General features: G+C 43.3%; 2 protein-coding genes across 22 annotated transcripts in view; one reads left to right on the top strand and one right to left on the bottom strand.

Annotated features, from left to right (window-relative positions):
- LOC100462187 (zinc finger protein 383) overlaps positions 1-2,832 on the bottom strand; it is a 29,965-nt gene extending 27,133 nt beyond the window's left edge. The window contains exons 1-2 of one of the 6 annotated variants that reach the window (XM_024237512.3): positions 2,680-2,769; positions 1,213-1,274 (exon numbers count right to left, since the gene is read on the bottom strand). The gene's annotated coding sequence lies outside the window, so the exon portion shown is untranslated. Of the gene's footprint in view, positions 1-1,212; positions 1,364-2,624 lie in introns of all 6 variants that reach the window. The other 5 variants (XM_024237513.3, XM_054540271.2, XM_054540269.2 and 2 more) reach the window with 5 other exon arrangements.
- The window catches only part of ZNF585B (zinc finger protein 585B), a 36,769-nt gene continuing 21,234 nt past the window's right edge, over positions 2,815-18,349 (top strand). For 4 of the 16 annotated variants that reach the window (XM_054538372.2, XM_054538375.2, XM_054538382.2 and 1 more), the window contains exons 1-2: positions 10,411-10,514; positions 13,681-13,895. In XM_054538372.2, the coding sequence (XP_054394347.2) occupies positions 13,824-13,895 (72 nt within the window). In that variant the 5' untranslated portion in view covers positions 10,411-10,514; positions 13,681-13,823. 16 annotated transcript variants of the gene reach the window in all.

Below are 18,349 nucleotides of genomic sequence, written 5' to 3'. Positions count from 1 at the left end.
ATAACAGCGAGAGTGAGGCTAACAAATATAGTATTTTATAAGAAAGGCAAGACTCAAAACAACATCATACAGTACAATTTAATTTATATAGTGTTAAAAAGGCAAAACTAAACTATATTGTTTAGGGATAAGCAGATATGTGGTAAAAAACAAAACAAAACAAAACTTTTTTTAAAAAGTCAAGAAGAAAATAACGATTACCAAAGTCAGGATAAGTGTTACCTAAAGAGGGAGGTAGGATAAGTTTATTCTGGGGAAAGGACTAGCGGGCTTTTCTGGACTGCTGAAGCAAGTTTTTGTTATGCAGAGGGTCTCTTTATAATTACTTCTTAAACTATACGTCTATATTTTAACTATTTTTCTGTATTACGTAATATAAAGGGATTAAACAAACAAACAAAAAAAATATATAGGCCAGGAGCAGTGGCTCACACCTGTAAACCCAGCACTTTGGGAGGCCTTACCTGAGGTCAGGAGTTCAAGAACAGCCTGGCCAACATGGTGAAACTCCGTCTCTACAAAAATATAAAAATTAGCCAGGCATGATGGCAAGTGCCTGTAATCACAGCTACTTGGGAGGCTGGGGCGGGAGAATTGCTTGAACTTGGGAGGCAGGGGGTTGCAGTGAGCTGAGATCTAGCCATTGCACTCCAGCCTGGGTGCGCTGAGAACGAGCAATTGCACTCCAGCCTGGACAACAGAGCGAGACTCCGTCTCAAGAAAAAAAAAAGAAAACCAAATATAAGAACCATACATAATTTTTAGTGAAAATACAAGATATGAAATGATAAATGTCATAAGATTCCAATCTTGAAAATAATGTATATGTGCATAGGAAACTTACTAGAAGGAAATAGGTCAAAATATTACTGGGTTATTTCTGAGTAGTAGATTTACTTTTGCTGTTTGTAACTCCCTATTTTCTAAATTCTTTGGAATTGTGTGGGCGGGTGTGTGTGAGACAGAGGAGGGGAGAGTGTGTATGTGTTTAAAAAAACAAAACTTTGGTACACTGGGAAAACTGTTCTATTTTCTAAATTAGTAAGTGAACATTTTGCAGAAAGAAGTTAACAGACTACTGGGCTCTCTGCATCCACCCCAAGGCTTCTCATCATTTTCTTGAATAGAAACTTGTAAGAACCAGGTCACTTGTTGACTCTATGTTAACCACGACAATCCAGAGAAAAGCAGCAAAAAGGAAACCCAATGCACCTTGTATTTGGTTTGGTCAACAGCCATTCTTCCTCTGGGTAACTCTCTTGAGGAGAGCAGAGCTGAAGAAGAAAGGAATGATGAGATGCCAGGCCTTTCTTGTGGCCCAGACTGAGCAGATCAGAGGTCATTTTGGATCTACAGCTACTATCTATGGAGAGAAGAAGGGATGGGGGAGGTCAGAGAAGTGTAGGCGGCCCAGCATGGTGGCTCACGCCTGTAATCCCGGCACTTTGGGAGGTCGAGGCAGGCGGATCACCTGAGGTTGGGAGTTCGAGACCAGCCTGACCAACACGGAGAAACCCCGTCTCTACTACAAATACAAAATTAGCAGGGTGTGGTGACGCATGCCTGTAATCCCAGCTACTCGGGAGTCTGAGGAAGGAGAATCGCTTGAACCTGGGAGGCGGAGGTTGCGGTGAGCCGAGATTGCGCCACTGCACTCCAGCCTGGGCAATGACAGCGAAACTCAAACTTAAAACAAAACAAAACAAAAAACAGAGAAGTGTAGGCTGTCATGAGCATTCTTGGTATCAGAGGGGTGAGGTCTCTCCTCTCCATGAGAATCTGTCCTGACCTCACAGGGAGAGCTGGAGTCACAAAGACAGTCACAAGCACCCCCTACCCAATGCTGCAGTCACCCAGCCACCATGGGGACCCACATAGACCTCCACAGGCACACCTCACCCAAACAATAACACTATATATGGTCACACAATCATTGTCCCACATCTACCTTGAGGATAAGTCACACTCGCATGTTTACAGACCCCTCAAACATAGCACCATTCAAAACCAGAGTGCTACAGATAGTCACAATACCACACTCACTACTGAGCCACACAAAGTTACAGTTCCCCCCTCCCCAGGACCCCTATTGAGCACTACACACAATCACACATTCAAAATAACACAATGACCACTAGGACACACATATTATCACCCCGGCACGATTACACGCACTTTCCAACCGCAGACACAGTGCCACATAAAGTTCCATGGTCACACTCTCACATTCTCACGTTACTGGGTTATTTCTGGGTAGTAGATTTACTCAGTAAGGCATCCAGTACACTTAAGTGCTGCTAACAGTCATACAAACACAATTACACACGCACCCATCAGACTAACACACAGTCACAACCTCGTCATCAGATTCTCTCCACACAAACACCCTCCACAATGTCACTCAAAGTTACACAGCCACACACAATCACAGACCCAACACGGGACACAGTCATACCTACACATATAGCCTTACATTGTTACAATCACACAACTACAACGAGGATATACAATCACACCCGCGCACACAGCGAGGCACAGTCACATAAGGTCACACTCACACACGGAAGCCCACGCCTCGTGCCCGCCTCCCCACCGCCCCCTCCATCAGCCCAACCAACTCATACATGCCCGACACTCCAGACCAGCCTGGTCAGTCTCTTCAAACTCCCAGGCACGTACCTGCGGGCCCCAGCCGAGCCCGCAAGACCCAGGCCGCTCACCGCGCACTTCCCCTACCCTTGAGGACGAGGGTCCAGCAGGCAAATGAAGGGGCTGCCCTGGACTCGCGGGGGCCTCTGGGAAATACAGTCCGGAGTAGGACCGCGCCGAGAAGATGGCGCCAGGTGTTTCGGGTTCCTGCAGCTGCACAGCTCGGGGACATCCCTGCTCCGCACTCCGAACGGCTACCCCGCGTCTCCGTGATCCAGACACAGGCTCAGAGTGAAACTGCCGTAGGACGCTGGCCCTGCACCCTGAAGACAATCTTCCTCCATGGTACCGGCCAACCCCAGGGAGTTACCTGAGAAACAGGAAAAGGTCGCCAGCTTCGGGCCAGAAGTTGATTAGAGCCGCAAGGATTTCTGGGAACTGTAGTCTAGAGCAGGAAGAGGTGAGGCGCTGGGGCAAGTGGAAGGAGGTCGCTTAAATGACTTTCTGCCCTAAGCCGACCCACAGTGCAGAACGCACCCAGGACCCCGGACTCTACTAGGCGTTATAACCCTCTTTGAGAATGCTAGACTGACTAAATCGTCATTTTTGCCTTCATCCGTGGATGAGCCACGTACTGTATGATTGCATTTATATGAAATATTTAAAATAGGCAAATCTACGGAAAAGGAGTAAGTTAGAGTTTTTTAGGACTAGCAGGATTAGGGGGAACTGTGAGTGATTGATAATAGCTAAAGGGTTCATTTTTGGGGTAATGCAAAGCTTCTTGAATTAGATAATGATGTTTGCACAACTCTGAATACACTAAAAGTGACTGGTACACCATAAACGAGCTAATGTTATAGTTTGTAAATTATATTTGTGTGCATGTTTTTTAAAAATCAACTTTACCGAAGCATAATTTAGATACAATAAAATGCACTCATTTTAAGTGAACTCTTCGGTAAGTTTCAACAAATGTCTAAATCCATGTCACCACCATTGTAATCAGGATATAGAACATTTTTTAAAATTAAAAAAAATTTTAAGCTTTTTAGTTAAATTTTTGTGGGTACATAGTAGTTGTATATATTTATGGGGTACATGAGATGTTTTGATACAGGCATGCAATGCGTAAGAATCATATCATGTAAAATAGGGTGTGTATCCCCTCAAGCATTTATCCTTAGTGTTACTGGATATATAATTTTTTTTTTTTTTTTGAGTTGGAGTCTAGCTCTGTCACCCAGGCTGGACTGCTGTGGCGCGATCTCGGCTCACTGCAAGCACCGCCTCCCGGGTTCAAGCGATTCTCCTGCCTCAGCCTTCCGAGTAGCTGGTATTACAGGCGCCCGCCACCATGCGTGGCTAATTTTTGTATTTTTAGTAGAGACGGGTTCACTGTGTTGGCCAGGCTGGTCTCGAACTGCGGACTTCGAACTTCTGACTTCGTGATCCGCTCACCTAGGCCTCCCAAAGTGCTGAGATTACAAGCGTGAGCCACCGCGCCCAGAGGATATAGAATATTTTTATTTACCACCCTCTGCCCCCACATTGTTAAGTCAATCCCCACCTCCCCATCCCCACATCAGGCATCTATTGACTATTCTAAGGAATGAGCAGTAGTATCAAATTATGTTTTTAATTTGCATTTCCTGATGTCAATGAACTTAGCATACTTTCATATACTTATTTGCCATTCTTTTATCTTCTTTTGTGACATCTATTGAAAATATTCGGCTGGGCGCAGTGGCTCACGCCTGTAATCCCGGCACTTTGGGAGGCTGAGGCGGGCAGATCACCTGAGGTTGGGAGGGAGTTGGAGACCAGCCTGACCAACGTGAATAAACACCGTCTCTACTAAAAATACAAAATTGGCCGGGCGTGGCGGTGCAGGCCTGTAATCTCTGCAGGAGAATCACTTGAACCTGGGAGGCAGAGGTTGCTGTGAGCCGAGATCACACTGTTGCACTCCAGCCAGGGCAAGAAGAGCAAAACTGCATCTCAAAAAATAATAATAATAAATAAATAAATAAATTTTTCTTATTTTAAAATTGGTTGTCTTATTATTGAGTTGTAACAATTCTTTATATGTTTGGGTAAAAGTCCTTTGCCAAATATACATATTGCAAATTGCAAATATTCTCTCCCTGCCTGGGTCTTACCTTCTCAGTTTTTTTTTTTTTTTTTTTTTTTTTTTTTTTTGAGACAGGGTCTTGCTCTGTTGCCTAGTCTGGAGTGCAGTGGTGTGAAAATAGCTCACCACAGCACCACAGCCTTGACCTCCTGGGTTTAGTGGATCCTCCTGAGTAGCTGGGACTGCAGGTGTGCACCAACACCCCCAACTAATTTTCTTGTGTTATGTGGAGATGGGGTCTCACTGTGTTATCACAGGTGTGAGTCACTGTGCCCAGCCCTCAGTTTCTTCATGATGTCCTTCAAAAAGCAGTTTTTACTTTTGATGAAACCCAATTTCTCACCTTTAAAATGTGCTTCATGCTTTCTGGTCTTTCTAACAATCTTTGCCTCCCCTAGTGTTGCGAAGGATTTCTCCTATGTTTTATTCTAAAGGTTGTATAGTTTTAGTTTTTATTTTTGGTCTATCATCCACTTGAAGTTAGTTTTTGTGTATGTGAGGTAATGTTCAAAGTTATTATTTTCCAGATGGAAATTCAGTTGTTCTAACATCACATGTTAACAAAACTATCATTTTCCTCTTGAATGACCTCAACATCAAGTAGGCAGGATAATGTTCCCCCCAAAATACCCACATGCTAGTTCCTGGGACTTGTGAATATACTATGTTACATGGCAAGTGGAATTAAATTAACAGGTAGAATTAAAGTTGCTAATCGGCTGACCTTAACATAGGGGGATTATACTGGATTGTCCAGTTAGATCCAATGTAATCACATGGGGTCTGAAATGAGGAAGAAGGCATAAAGTCAGTGTTGGAATTGTGTGCTGTGAGAAACACACGACCAGCCATTATTGGGTGTAAAGATGAAAGGAGCCCATGAGCTGAGGAATGCAGGCAGCTTCTCCAACTTGGAAAATGAAAAAAACAAATTCTCCAGAGCCTCCAGAAAGGAATGCAGCTTGCAAACTTTTGATTTTAGACAGAAAAAAACTCATTTCTTTTTTTAATTTTTAATTTATTTTTTAAATTTTTATTTATTTATTTTGAGATGGGGTCTCCCTCTGTTGCCCAAGCTGGAGTGCAGTGGTGCAATCTCGGCTCACTGCAACTTCTGCCTCCTGGGTTCAAGTGATTCTCCTGCCTCAGTCTCCCTAGTAGCTGAGATTACAGGCACCCACCACCAAGCCCAGCTAATTTTTCTTTCTTTCTTTTTTTTTTTTTTTAAATAGAGACAGGGTTTCATCATGTTGGCTAGGCTGGTCTTGAACTCCTGACCTCAAGTGATCTGCCTGCCTTGGCCTCCCGAAGTGCTGGGATTACAGGTGTGAGTCACCGCACCCAGCCTTTTTTTTTTTTAGAGACAAGGTCTTGCTCTGTCTCCCAGGCTGGAACGCAGAGGTATGATCACAGCTCACTGCAGCCCCAAACTCCTGGACTTAAGCATCCTTCCGCCTAGGCCTTCTGAGTAGCTGGGACTATCGGTGTACACCACCACACCTGGCTAATTGAAAAAAAAAATTTATAGAGAGGGGGTTTAGTTATGTTGTCCAGTCTAGTTTCAAACTCTTGGCCTCAAGTAATCCTCCCACCGAGGCCTCCCAAAGTGCTGGGATTACAGGCATGAGCCACCACAACAGCTGTGTCATCCCAACCCCTCTCTGGGCCTGATCACATAAAGAGGGCTTGCATTCCTCAGATAAAAAGTTTCTTTTCTTTTTCAACACTATGCGAAGTGAGATAAGCCAGACCAAAAGGACAAATATTGTATGAATCCACTTATATGAGGTGCCTAGAATAGGTGTATTCATAGAGACAGAAAGTAGAATTGAAGTTACATGAAGTTATATGAGGTATATGATAAAGCCTCTATACTTAAAACAGTGTGCTATTTGTGTGTGGTTAGAGAGACAGATCAAGGGAGCAGGATGGGAAATGGGGAAATAAACATCCATGGCCGGGCACGGTGGCTCACACCCAGCCCTTTGGGTGGCCGAGGTGGGTGGATCACCTGAGGCCAGGAGTTAGAGACCAGCCTGGCCAACATGATGAAACCCCATCTCTACTAAAAATACAAAAAATAAGCTGGGCATGGTGGCACGCGCCTGTCATCCCAGCTACTCAGGAGGCTGAGACAGGAGAATCGCTTGAACCTGGGAGGCAGAGGTTGCAGTGAGCTGAGATTAAGCCACTGCACTCCAGCCTGGGCAACAAGAGCAAAACTCCGTCTCAAAAAAAAAAAGAAAGAAAGAAATTAACATCCCGGCCAGGCTCGGTGGTTCACGCCTGTAATCCCAGCACTTTGGGAGGCCGAGGCGGGTGAATCACGAGGTCAAGAGATCGAGACCATCCTGGCCAACATGATGAAACCCCGTCTCTACTAAAAATACAAAAATTAGCTGGGTGTGATGGCACGTGCCTGTAGTCCCAGCTACTCGGGAGGCTGAGGCAAGAGAATGGCTTGAACCAGGGAGGCAGAGGTTGCAGTGAGCTGAGATTGTGCCACTGCGCTCCAGCTTGGTGACAGAGTGAGACTTCATCTCAAAAAAAAAAAAAAAAGAAAGAAATTAACATCCACATAGATGTTTAGTATTTGATAAAGGTAGCAGCTCAACTCACCACAGTCACATCGTAAAGTTTTATGCAGCCCATACACACACAGCAGAAAAAAAAAAAAAAAAAAAAGGAAGCTCTCTACAGAATGACATTAACTCTGGAATATATAAAAAATGGAAAGTCTAGAACAGTGTAACATATAGTTCGTCTAAAAAAGAAAAGGAAATTAGATATAAGCATTTGTTTATATTCACTAAAAAAAGAAAAGATAGGAAAGAAGAAGTATTGGAAACGTGAACCAGAAACAATACCTATAGTGATAACCTACAGTGATTGGGGTGGTGGGGGGAGTGAGACTTGATACGTCTTTTTATACAGTTGCGTAGGAAAAAACAAACTGGTTTTAAAAAAATATACTCTCACAACACTCAATACTTCCAGAATGTTTCATTTTTAACACAAAATATATGGAGTTTTTCTGACACCACTTCTCCAACCCTCCCTACATGGGTGTCCTAAAATTGAGTTCAATTCTGACACTAACCTGGGTTAGCACAGACCTTACAGTTTAATTGCTCAGTCCCACAAGACTGCCCACCTCTTCAGATGCCAATGACAACTACTAGGTCACCTGATTACCAACAACTGTCCAGTTTGCCTGAAAATTAGAGGTTCCCATCATCCCCTTCTTGGATTTGATTCTACCAAACTTTTAAGGGAGAACAAATTCCAATATTTCTCAAACTAATCCAAAAAAATTGAAGGGGAAGGAATTTTTCCAAACTGATTCTGTGAAGCCAGCACCATCCTCAGTCTAAAACCAGACAAGGACAGAAGAAAGAGAAAACTACAGGCCAAGATCCCTGATAAACACAGATGCAAAAATCCTCAACAAAATACTAGCAAACCAAATCCAATAGCACATCAAGAAGATTATACAGGATGATCAAGTGGGACTTATCCCAGGGAAGCAAAGATGGTTTAACATATGCAAATTAATACATGCAATACATCACATTAACAGAATGAAGGACAAAAATCATATGGTCATCTCAATAGAAACAGAAAAAGCATCTGACAAAATTCAACATCTCTTTGCAATTAAAAAAAAAAAAAAACTCCCTGGCCGGGCATGGTGGCTCACACCTGTAATCCCAGCTCTTTGGAGTCTCACTCTGTCACCAGGCTGGAGTGCAGTGGCTCGATCTCAGCTCCCTGCAACCTCCACCTCCCAGGTTCAAGTGATTCTACTGCCTCAGCCTCCCAAGTAGCTGGGACTACAGGCGCGCGCCACCACACTCAGCTAATTTTTGTATTTTTAGTAGAGACAGGGTTTCACCATGTTGGCTAGGATGGTCTCGATCTCTTGACCTGGTGATCCACCTGCCTTAGCCTCCCAAAGCGTTGGGATTACAGGCATGAGCCACCGTGCCTGGCCAGGATTGCTTTTGAGCCTGGGCAGTCAAGGCTGCAGTGAGCCGTGATTGTGCCATTGCACTCCAGCCTGGGTGACAGAGTGAGACTCTGTCTCAAAAAAAAAAAAAAAAAAAAGCAAGATTTTCTTCAGGTGTTTTTAGTCACACGTTGGCCATATTAAAGACTGTTATTATTATTATTGTGTTGTTGTTGTTGTTGTTGTTTTGAGATGGAGTTTTGCTCTTGTTGCCCAGGCTAGAGTGCATGGCATGATCTCAGCTCACTGCAACCTCCGCCTTCTGGGTTCAAGCGATTCTCCTGCCTCAGACCCCCAAGTAGCTGGGACTACAGGCACGCACCACCATGCCCAGCTAATTGTATTTTTAGTACAGATGGGGTTTCACCATGTTGGTCAGGCTGGTCTCGAACTCCCCACCTGAGGTGATGGGCCCACCTCGGCCTCCCAGAGTGATGGGATTACAGGCGTGAACCACCGCGCAAAGCCAAGAGTATTATTATTTTTATTGTTGCTGCCTACTATAGTTGTGCTTGAGTTAGCTAGGGTGGATGCTGATGGAGATTAAGGGGATTAAAATATCTATACCGCCCAAAGCCTCCTACCAGCCGTTTCAAAGGGGATGCTTAGACTTCTAACCCCTCTTCCATGGTATCTCCTAGGAGAGGATTGTACTAACCCAACTTCTACCCTATTTCCTAATGTGTTTTCAACTGTTAAAAATTGTACCTCCCTTCCTGCAGGATACTACCTATTGTGACATAACTCCATCTTGCCTAGTGGTTTCACCCAGGAGTGAACTCAGATCCCAGTCTACCTTTCTCCTGAGTGGTGTCTCCAAAAAATAGATTGTACCATCCTGATACCTCCTCTTATCTCCCTTATTTCTCTCAGGATCCCTGGCTTCCTAGTTCCTCCATGGTTTCTCCTAGTAAATCATTGTTTTCTGCAGTGTGCCGTAACCAAGGGGTAACTTAGCTATTGTAAATATAACAGCCGGAGGCGGTGGCTCACGCCTATAATCCCAGCATTTTGGGAGGCCGTGGTTGGTGGATCGTTTGAGGTCAGGAGTTCGAGACCAGCCTGACCAACATGGTGAAACTGCGTCTCTACTAAAAATACAAAAAAATTAGCTGGGTGTGGTGGCGCTTGCCTGTAATCCCAGCTACTCGGGAGGCTGAGGCAGGAGAATCGCTTGAACCTGGGAGGCAGAGGTTGCAGTGAGCCGAGATGGAGCCACTGCACTCCAGCCTGGGCGACAGAGCAAGACTCTGTCTCAAAAAAATAAAATAAAATAAAAAACATAAAGCTCCAGATCCTATCTTCAGGAACTTCTTGGGTACAAGCGTGGTCACACTGGTTCCAGTCTTGCATTCTATGTGAAAATCCTTGCCTTACTCTAGTCAACCCTGCAGGAGGCGGACTCCTCCACTGTACGGAATCGATACGCATCAAAGATGGCGGCCCACACGAATAAACACCATAAGGGCGCGGTTATAGTCTCTGCCCGTTAGCGCCGATTACGGAAACTGCGCGGTGTCTCTAAAGATGTGTCCGCTCCCTGTTGACTGTGGGCTGAAATTGGCTTCCAAGTTAATTTAGAGCATGCGCAATATCAACACTCCGTAAGGGGAGGTGCTAGAAGTCGGACCGGAAGTGGAAGTGATCCCCGAAGGCTTTTTCGCCGTTGGTGTCAGGAGTATTTTCACGTTTTAATGCCGAGAGGTCTCTGTGATGATTTTGGTTGGTTGCAATTAGGGATTCTGTGAAGTCAGTAATAGAGGAGTTGTCTGGAATTAGTGATGGTGGTTTCGGGGCTCGGTGATGGGGGTCTGTGACGTCCGTTGATGGTTGTCTGTGACAGGGATTTCTCGGGTCATTGATGGGGCTCTTTGGGATGAGTGATTGGGGTTTGGGGGTCAGTGATGGGAGTCTGTGGTCAGTGACTGAGAGCCTGTAGGGTCAGCTATGGTGGTCGGTGAGGACTGCGATCAGCTTGTTTTCTGACCTGAGTTAAAAGTTCAGTTCTTTCCATTTCAGCCTGTTTTGATGTGTAGCAGTTTCGTATTGTTCAAATCTAAGTGTTTAAAATTTTTTTTCAGTAATTGTTTTTCTTTGACCCATGAGCTGTTTAGAAGTGCACTTTATGGCCGGGCGCGGTGGCTCAAGCCTGTAATCCCAGCACTTTGGGAGACCCAGGCGGGCGGATCACGAGGTCAGGAGATCGAGACCATCCTTGCTAACACGATGAAACCCCGTCTCTACTAAAAATACAAAAATTTAGCCGGGCGTGGTGGCGGGCGCCTGTAGTCCCAGCTACTCTGGAGGCTGAGGCAGGAGAATGGCGTGAACCCGGGAGGCGGAGCTTGCAGTGAGCCCAGATCTTGCCACTGCACTCCAGCCTGGGCGACAGAGCACCAAAAAAAAAAGAAGTGCACTTTATGTTTCAATTAGTGTCTGTAGGTGATGCTTCAGTTGAACAATTGCTTTATGGCCTGGTTCTTCCTCATTTTTCATAAATGTCACATCTATTACATGAAAACAGTGTAATATGTTCTCTAATTTGTATTGTTATAGATATTAATCATATGTTATATATATTATGTATCTCCTCACAGATTATTTTGTTGAGGAAGGTGAACTACTCACATTGGAAAAGTTATTTGTCCACCTGTCCTTTCTTCTTTCTGTCAGTTTCTGCTTTATATATTTAAAAGTATATTATTGGGATCAGTTGAGTGTATTGCTAGATATGACTGACCGGGCATGGTGGCTCCGCCTGTAATCCCAGCACTTTGGGTGGCCAAGATGAGCAGATCACCTGAGGTCAGGAGTTCGAGACCAGCCTGGCCAACATGGAAAAACCCCACCTCTACCAAAAATACAAAAATTAGCTGGGTGTGGTGGTGGGTGCCTGTAATCCCAACTACTCGGGAGGCTGAGGCAGAAGAATCACTTGCATCTGGGAGGCGGAGGTCACAGTGAGCCAAGATCATGCCATTGCACTCCAGCCAGGGCGACAAGAGTGAAACTTCATCTCAAAAAAATAAAACAATAGATATGACTAAATAGCACAAAAGACATTATAGCAATTCAAGCTTCAACCAATAATTTATAAAAGAAATTTGCCTAAATGCTTTCCAACAGTGGATATTGTCACTTTTTTTTTTTTTTTTTTTTTGAGATAGAGTCTTGCTCTGTCGCCCAGGCTGGAGTGCAATGCCGCGATCTCTGCTCATTGCAACCTCTGCTTCCCCAGTTCAAGCTATTCTCCTGTCTTAGCCTCTCGAGTAGCTGGGATTACTAGCGCCCGCCACCACGCCTGGCTAATTTTTGTATTTTTAGTAGAGACAGGGTTTCGCCATGTTGGCCAGGCTGGTCTCGAACTCCTGGCCTCAAGTGATCCATCGCGCTTGGTCTGTTACTTTTTTAAAGCTTTTATGATTCTAAGGAAAATTTCTCTCTAATTGTTCTGACGCGTTTTTCTTTTAGTTAAGTTGGTATCTTTTTGTTAATTGCCATTTGCTTCCTTTTCTCTGAATTTTCATACCTTTTCCATTTTCTTTTTTGTTTTTTTTGGCTTTTTTTGCTTAGTGATTGCTTAGAGTTAACATTACAAGCAACCTATCGTGACATATTGAAAAAATTTCTTATATATCTTTATGTCGAATTTTATGGTTTAACATATAATTAGGAAACAATCAGAAATACCTGTTTTTTTCTGTTATAGCTTCTGGGTTTCCTGTCATGTGTAATAAGATACTTATCATCCCACCACAATGCTATACAAATATATAGTCTGAAAATTATTTTAATATCCTTAGGGGTTTTAAAAAATGCATGTATTTAAATGTTTAGTGCTGCTGGAATTTGTCTACTTAATAGTGTGAGGTGGGTTGGGCGCGGTGGCTCACGCCTGTAATTCCAGCACTTTGGGAGGCCGAGGCAGGCGGATCACAAGGTCAGGAGATCGAGATCATCCTAGCCAACATGGTGAAACCCTGTCTCTACTAAAAATACAAAAATTAGCTGGGCGTGGTGTTGCATGCCTGTAGTCCCAGCTACTTGGGAGGCTGAGGCAGTAGAATCACTTGAACTCTGGAGGTGGATGTTGCAGTGAGATGAGGTTGTATCACTGCACTCCAGCCTGGACACAGAGCGAGACTCCATCTTAAAAGAAAAAAAATATAGTGTGAGGTGGAGATCTAGTTTGCTTTATTCCAGATGCATGGCCAATTGCATGCACCAACGGGATATGTATACAATGAATGCCGTGTGCACACTCAATCGCATATCATTTTTATTTCATATATAGATCAACATTGTCTGATATGTTTATTATCTTACTTGTTTTGATTCCATGGTTTTCTATATTAAGTTTTAATATGGTGCATGGTAATTGCTGATATTTATTGAGTGATTCTTGCATGGCAGGGAGGCATTGAGTAGTTTAAAAGCATAATCTCATTTAATCTTAGTAACTGTGACACAGGCATTTTCATCCTTATTTCTGAAACAAAATCTGAGTAACTTCTTTATATTCTCATTGTTGAAAAGTGGTACAGCTGCAGTTCAAATCTGCAGTAATGTTACTGTAAATTTCATGGCTTTTCCCATATTTCAGCACTGTTCTCCACAGTTCTGAAAGTGTGGTTCTTGTACCAGCAGCATCAGCATTTCCTGGGCACTTATTAGAAAATAAAATTCTTAGGGCCTACCTTAGACCCATCGAAGGGGTGAAGTTGAGAATTTTAAACTATGTTTTAACAAGCCCTCCAGGTGAATTGAATGCATACCTACGTTTGGGAACCACTGCTCTGGTTTCTAGCACAGGGACCTGCACCTTGATGTATCCAGGAAGTGTTTATGTAGTGAATGTTGAATGACTATGTGGACATTGTTTTTCTAGGTTCTTGGGTGTCTCTGGGGAGTCCCTGGGCCAGACCTTCCTCCAGACTCCAGCCCACCTCTTCGGAGCAGCTCTGCTGAGTTCACAGATGACCACTAAACTTCAGGCACCCTAGACAAAAAGGATTGAGAGCCAGTGTGGCCATGCCAGCTAGTTGGACCTCACCCCAGAAATCCTCAGCCCTGGCTCCAGACGATCATGGCAGCTCCTATGAGGTGAGGAGGAGTCGTCCCAGGGGGTGGAATTTCAGTCCAAGAGTAGATAGCTCTAATCTGTCACCAGAGCCTTAGGGCAGAGGCAGATAGGCCTTAGGAACCAGCTGGACTCTAGACTTGGTGCTCCTGAAAGAAAACTTGATCTTCCTGTCAAGAATGAACACATGGGTAATGTCTCCATCTCTGGAGGCCACCTGTGTGACAGTGGAGAGGCACAAGGAAAACTTGTTTATTTTGTCATCACACTATATTGATGTTTTGGCTGCAAATAGAATTCCTTGTTAGAAGTGACTTTTGTTTGAGATTTTGAAAGCATTTTTTCATTTCTTCCTAAACCACCTCCTCAAACACAGATGTTTTCTCTATTTTCTTTCTGAAACTTGTTTTTCAGATGTTGCTTCTCCATTTCTTTTCTCTGCTATTTTCTATGTATTTCCTGCTATCCATTCTGGGTAACTTTGACACTTTTTGCCTTCCAGCCCTTCTATTGAGCTTCTCATTACCACTATCCACATTTTAACTTAATGTTTTAATTTTTAAAAACTCTAATTTGTTTCCTAATTTTTTTTTTTTTTGAAGCAGAGTTTTGCTCTTGTTGCCCAGGCTGGAGTACAATGGCATGATCTCAGCTCACCACAACCTCTGCCTCCTGGGTTCGGGAGATTGTCCTGCCTCAGCCTCTCGAGTAGCTGGGACTACAGGCATGTGCCACCTCGTTCGGCTAATTTTGTATTTTTAGTAGAGACGGGGTTTCTCCGTGTTGATCAGGCTGATCTCAAACTCCTGATCTCAGGTGATCTGCCCACCTCAGCCTCCCAAAGTGCTGGGATTACAAGCATGAACTACTGTTCCCAGCCTGTTTCCTAAATTTTTTTTTATTGCCATCCTGTTTTTATTTCATGGATGTAATGTTATTTTTTAAATTATTTATTTATTTATTTATTTATTGACGGAGTTTTGCTCTTGTTGCCTAGGCTGGAGTGCAATGGCATGATCTCGGCTCACTGCAACCTCTGCCATCCAGGTTCAAGCGATTCTCCTGCCCCAGCCTCCCGAGTAGCTGAGATTACAGGTGCGAGCCGCCACACCTGGCTAAATTTTTGTATTTTTAGTAGAGATGGTGTTTCACCATCTGGGCCAGGCTAGTCTCGAACTCCTGACCCTCAGGTGATCCACCTGCTTTGGCCTCCCAAAGTGCTGGGATTACAGGTGTGAGCCACCATGCCCGGCCGGGGTACATTGTTATTTCTTATCCATCTGAAGATATTGTGATAATTTATTAGGAATAGTTTAATCTTTTGAATAGGCAATGCATATACCTAGTTCAACAGTTAGAAATATATGAAAAGCAATATACTGAAAAGTATTATGGTGAAAGAGATGAGACTGTGGTTCACCCACCTCTGCCTTCCATCTGCCTGTGTCTCCCGGTAGTGATAACCTGCTTTATTCATTTTCTTTGATTGCTTAGTTCTGTATACAAATGAAAACAACTACAATTTTTTTCTCTTGATTTCAGAATGGCATAGCAGATTAACTTTTTTGCACATTGCTGTTTTAATGTTTGGTAAAATACAGAAACTATTATGAACAATATCACAGTGGATATTGTCATGTCTTCTCTTTCTATTGGATATATTAGAAGTAGTGGAATTTCATTTCAGGGTTCTAGTCACATGTGGTGAGAGTCTCATCTGCATCTCAGTGAACATCTACTTTAGTTTCTCTTGGGCAGTTTTAGGATTGAGTATCTTAATAATTTTAATCTAGAAGATAGGAAGGATAGCTTGAGGCTAAAGTTGTAGTTGGTAAAGCAGCAGCAGTTGGCTGGGCACAGTCGTTCACACCTGTAATCCCAACACTGGGAGGCCAGGGTGGGAGGATGGCTTGAGGCCAGAAGTTCAAGACCAGCCCTGGCAATGTAGTGATTCTCTGTCACTACCAAAAAAAAATTTTAATTAAATTAAAAATTAGTCTGGGTCTGGTGCGGTAGCTCACACTTATAATCCCAGCACTTTGGGAGGCTGAGGTGGGCAGATTGCCTGATGTCAGGAGTTCGAGACCAGCCTAGCCAACATGGTGACACCCCATCTCTACTAAAAATAAGAAAAATTTGTCAGGCATGGTGGCGGCGCCTATAATCCCAGCTACTCAGGAGACTGAGGCAGGAGAATCACTTGAACCCAGGAGGCAGAGGTTGCAGGGAGCCGAGATTGTACCACTGCACTCCAGTCTGGGTGACAGAGTGAACCTGTCTCAAAAAAAAAAAAAAAGAAAAACAATTAGTCTGGCATGGTGGTGTGTGCCTGTAGACCCACCTACTCGGGAGGCTGAGGCAAGAGGATCACTTAAGCCTAGGAGTTCGAGATTACAATTAGCTATGAGCATGCCACTGCACTCCAGCCTGGATGAAAGAAATAGACTTTGTCTCAAAAGAAGAAAAAGCAGCAGTCTCTTGCATTAGGCAGAATAAGGAGACTTTTATTCACTTTTGTGGTTTGAAGAATGTTCCGATTTTTGTCTATGCTCAAATATAATGACAGAGTGGTCTTGGTATCATCTTACACCATGATGGTCAGAGATTGGTCTTGTTTGCTGTTGGTGTTCTAAGAGATTGTTTTTGTGTAGCACCGTGGAGAACACCATGAATTAGCTGGCCCTTGGCAGGTTAGCTTCTAGCAACACTGAGGCTTAACTGATAGTACGAGGCTAACTCTCAGAGGTTAGGCCTGCTTTTGTCCTCATTTAAAAATAAAAGAGTGAGCCAAAAGAAAGCTAGGGCTGCAATTTAGGAAGAGATCAAAAGGGATTTAAGATGAAAATCACCTAAAGGGATGAAAACATGTTGTTCATCCTTATGAAAAGAATCATATACAAAGAATTATACAAATTATTAGCATTTATTTAATTAGTAATGTATCTTTGAACTATTTTAAGTAAAAATGAACAGAAATCATTAAATACAATATTGGCCATTTTATCACACTACTTTCAGAAGCTTATTGATCAAAGCAGATAAAAAATATAAATCTTTGCTATAATATTGATTCTGTTTTTTGACAAAGAGCATTAAATTAGAGATAAGTAAACGGCTCTTGAAGGCTGGGCGCGGTGGCTCATGCCTGTAATCCCAGCACTTTGGGAGGCCAAGGTGGGCAGATCACCTGAGGTCGGGAGTTTGAGACCGGCCTGACCAACATGGTGAAACCCCGTCTCTACCAAAAATACAAAATTAGCTGGGCATGGTGGCGCATGCCTGTGATCCCAGCTACTCTGGAGGCTGAGGCAGGAGAATTGCTTGAACCCGGGAGGTGGAGGTTGCGGTGAGCTGAGATTACACCATTGCATTCTAGCCTGGACAACAAGAGTGAAACTCCATCTCAAAAACCAAAACAAAACAAAAAGGCTCTTGCACAAAATGTGGATGTACTTAATGCCACTGAACTGGACCCTTAAAAATAATTATAATGGCAAATTTTATGTATATTTTACCACAACACAAAATAGTTAAAAAAAGTACTACCTTTTTTTTTTTTTTTTTTTTTTTTGCGACAAGATCTTACTATGTCGCCCAGGCTGGAGTGCAGTGGCATGATCTCAGCTCACTGCAACCTCTGCCTCCTGGGTTCAGGTGATTCTCCTGCCTCAGCCTCCCTGCTAGCTGGAATTACAGGCACCTGCCACTGCGCCCTGCTAATAAAGTACTACATGTTAAAGTTCATGTGGTAAAGCTAAATGGTAGATAGAGGGGAAAACTATAGATTTAAGTGCCTTTTAAGGAATCTTAGAAATTTTGGGAAAAAAACAGTTATGGTTTCAACTGAAGAAGTTACAAAAAGAATGAGTCAAAAAATACAAAAAAGAACAATGAGGACTAAAAAAAGAAAAGCGAAGACATGAGTCACAGAGAACAAAAAATGGTTGATAAAAATGTTTGACAGAAACACAAGTTGCTTCTACATATTAATGATCAAGAAAAAAGAGTGAAGATAAACATAATCAAAATATGTTAGAAAACAGGAGTAATAGTTACTTCTATACCTAAGATTCAAACAAACACGAGTGAATATTATATAAAATCATGCAAATAGGGCTGGGCGTGGTGGCTCACGCCTGTAATCCCAGCACTTTGGGAGACCAGGGCCGGTGGATCACCTGAAGTCAGGAGTTTGAGACCAGCCTGACCAACATGGTAAAACCCTGTCTCTACTAAAAATGCAAAAATTAGCTGGGCACGGTGGCATGTGCCTGTAATCCCAGTTACTCAGGAGGCTGAGGCAGGAGAATCGCCTGAACCCAGGTGGTGGAGGTTGCAGTGAGCTGAGATTGCGTCATTGTACTCCAGCCTGGAAAACAAGAGCGAAACTCCATCTCAAAACAAAAAAAAAATCATGCAAATATATGAAAACCTAAACAAAAGGATAAAATTTTATAAGAAATAAATTTTCAAATTG

Source organism: Pongo abelii, chromosome 20 (genome assembly GCF_028885655.2).
Source record: "Pongo abelii isolate AG06213 chromosome 20, NHGRI_mPonAbe1-v2.0_pri, whole genome shotgun sequence".
Taxonomy (NCBI): Eukaryota; Metazoa; Chordata; class Mammalia; order Primates; family Hominidae; genus Pongo; species Pongo abelii.
This window is presented reverse-complemented; position numbering and strand designations above follow the sequence as displayed.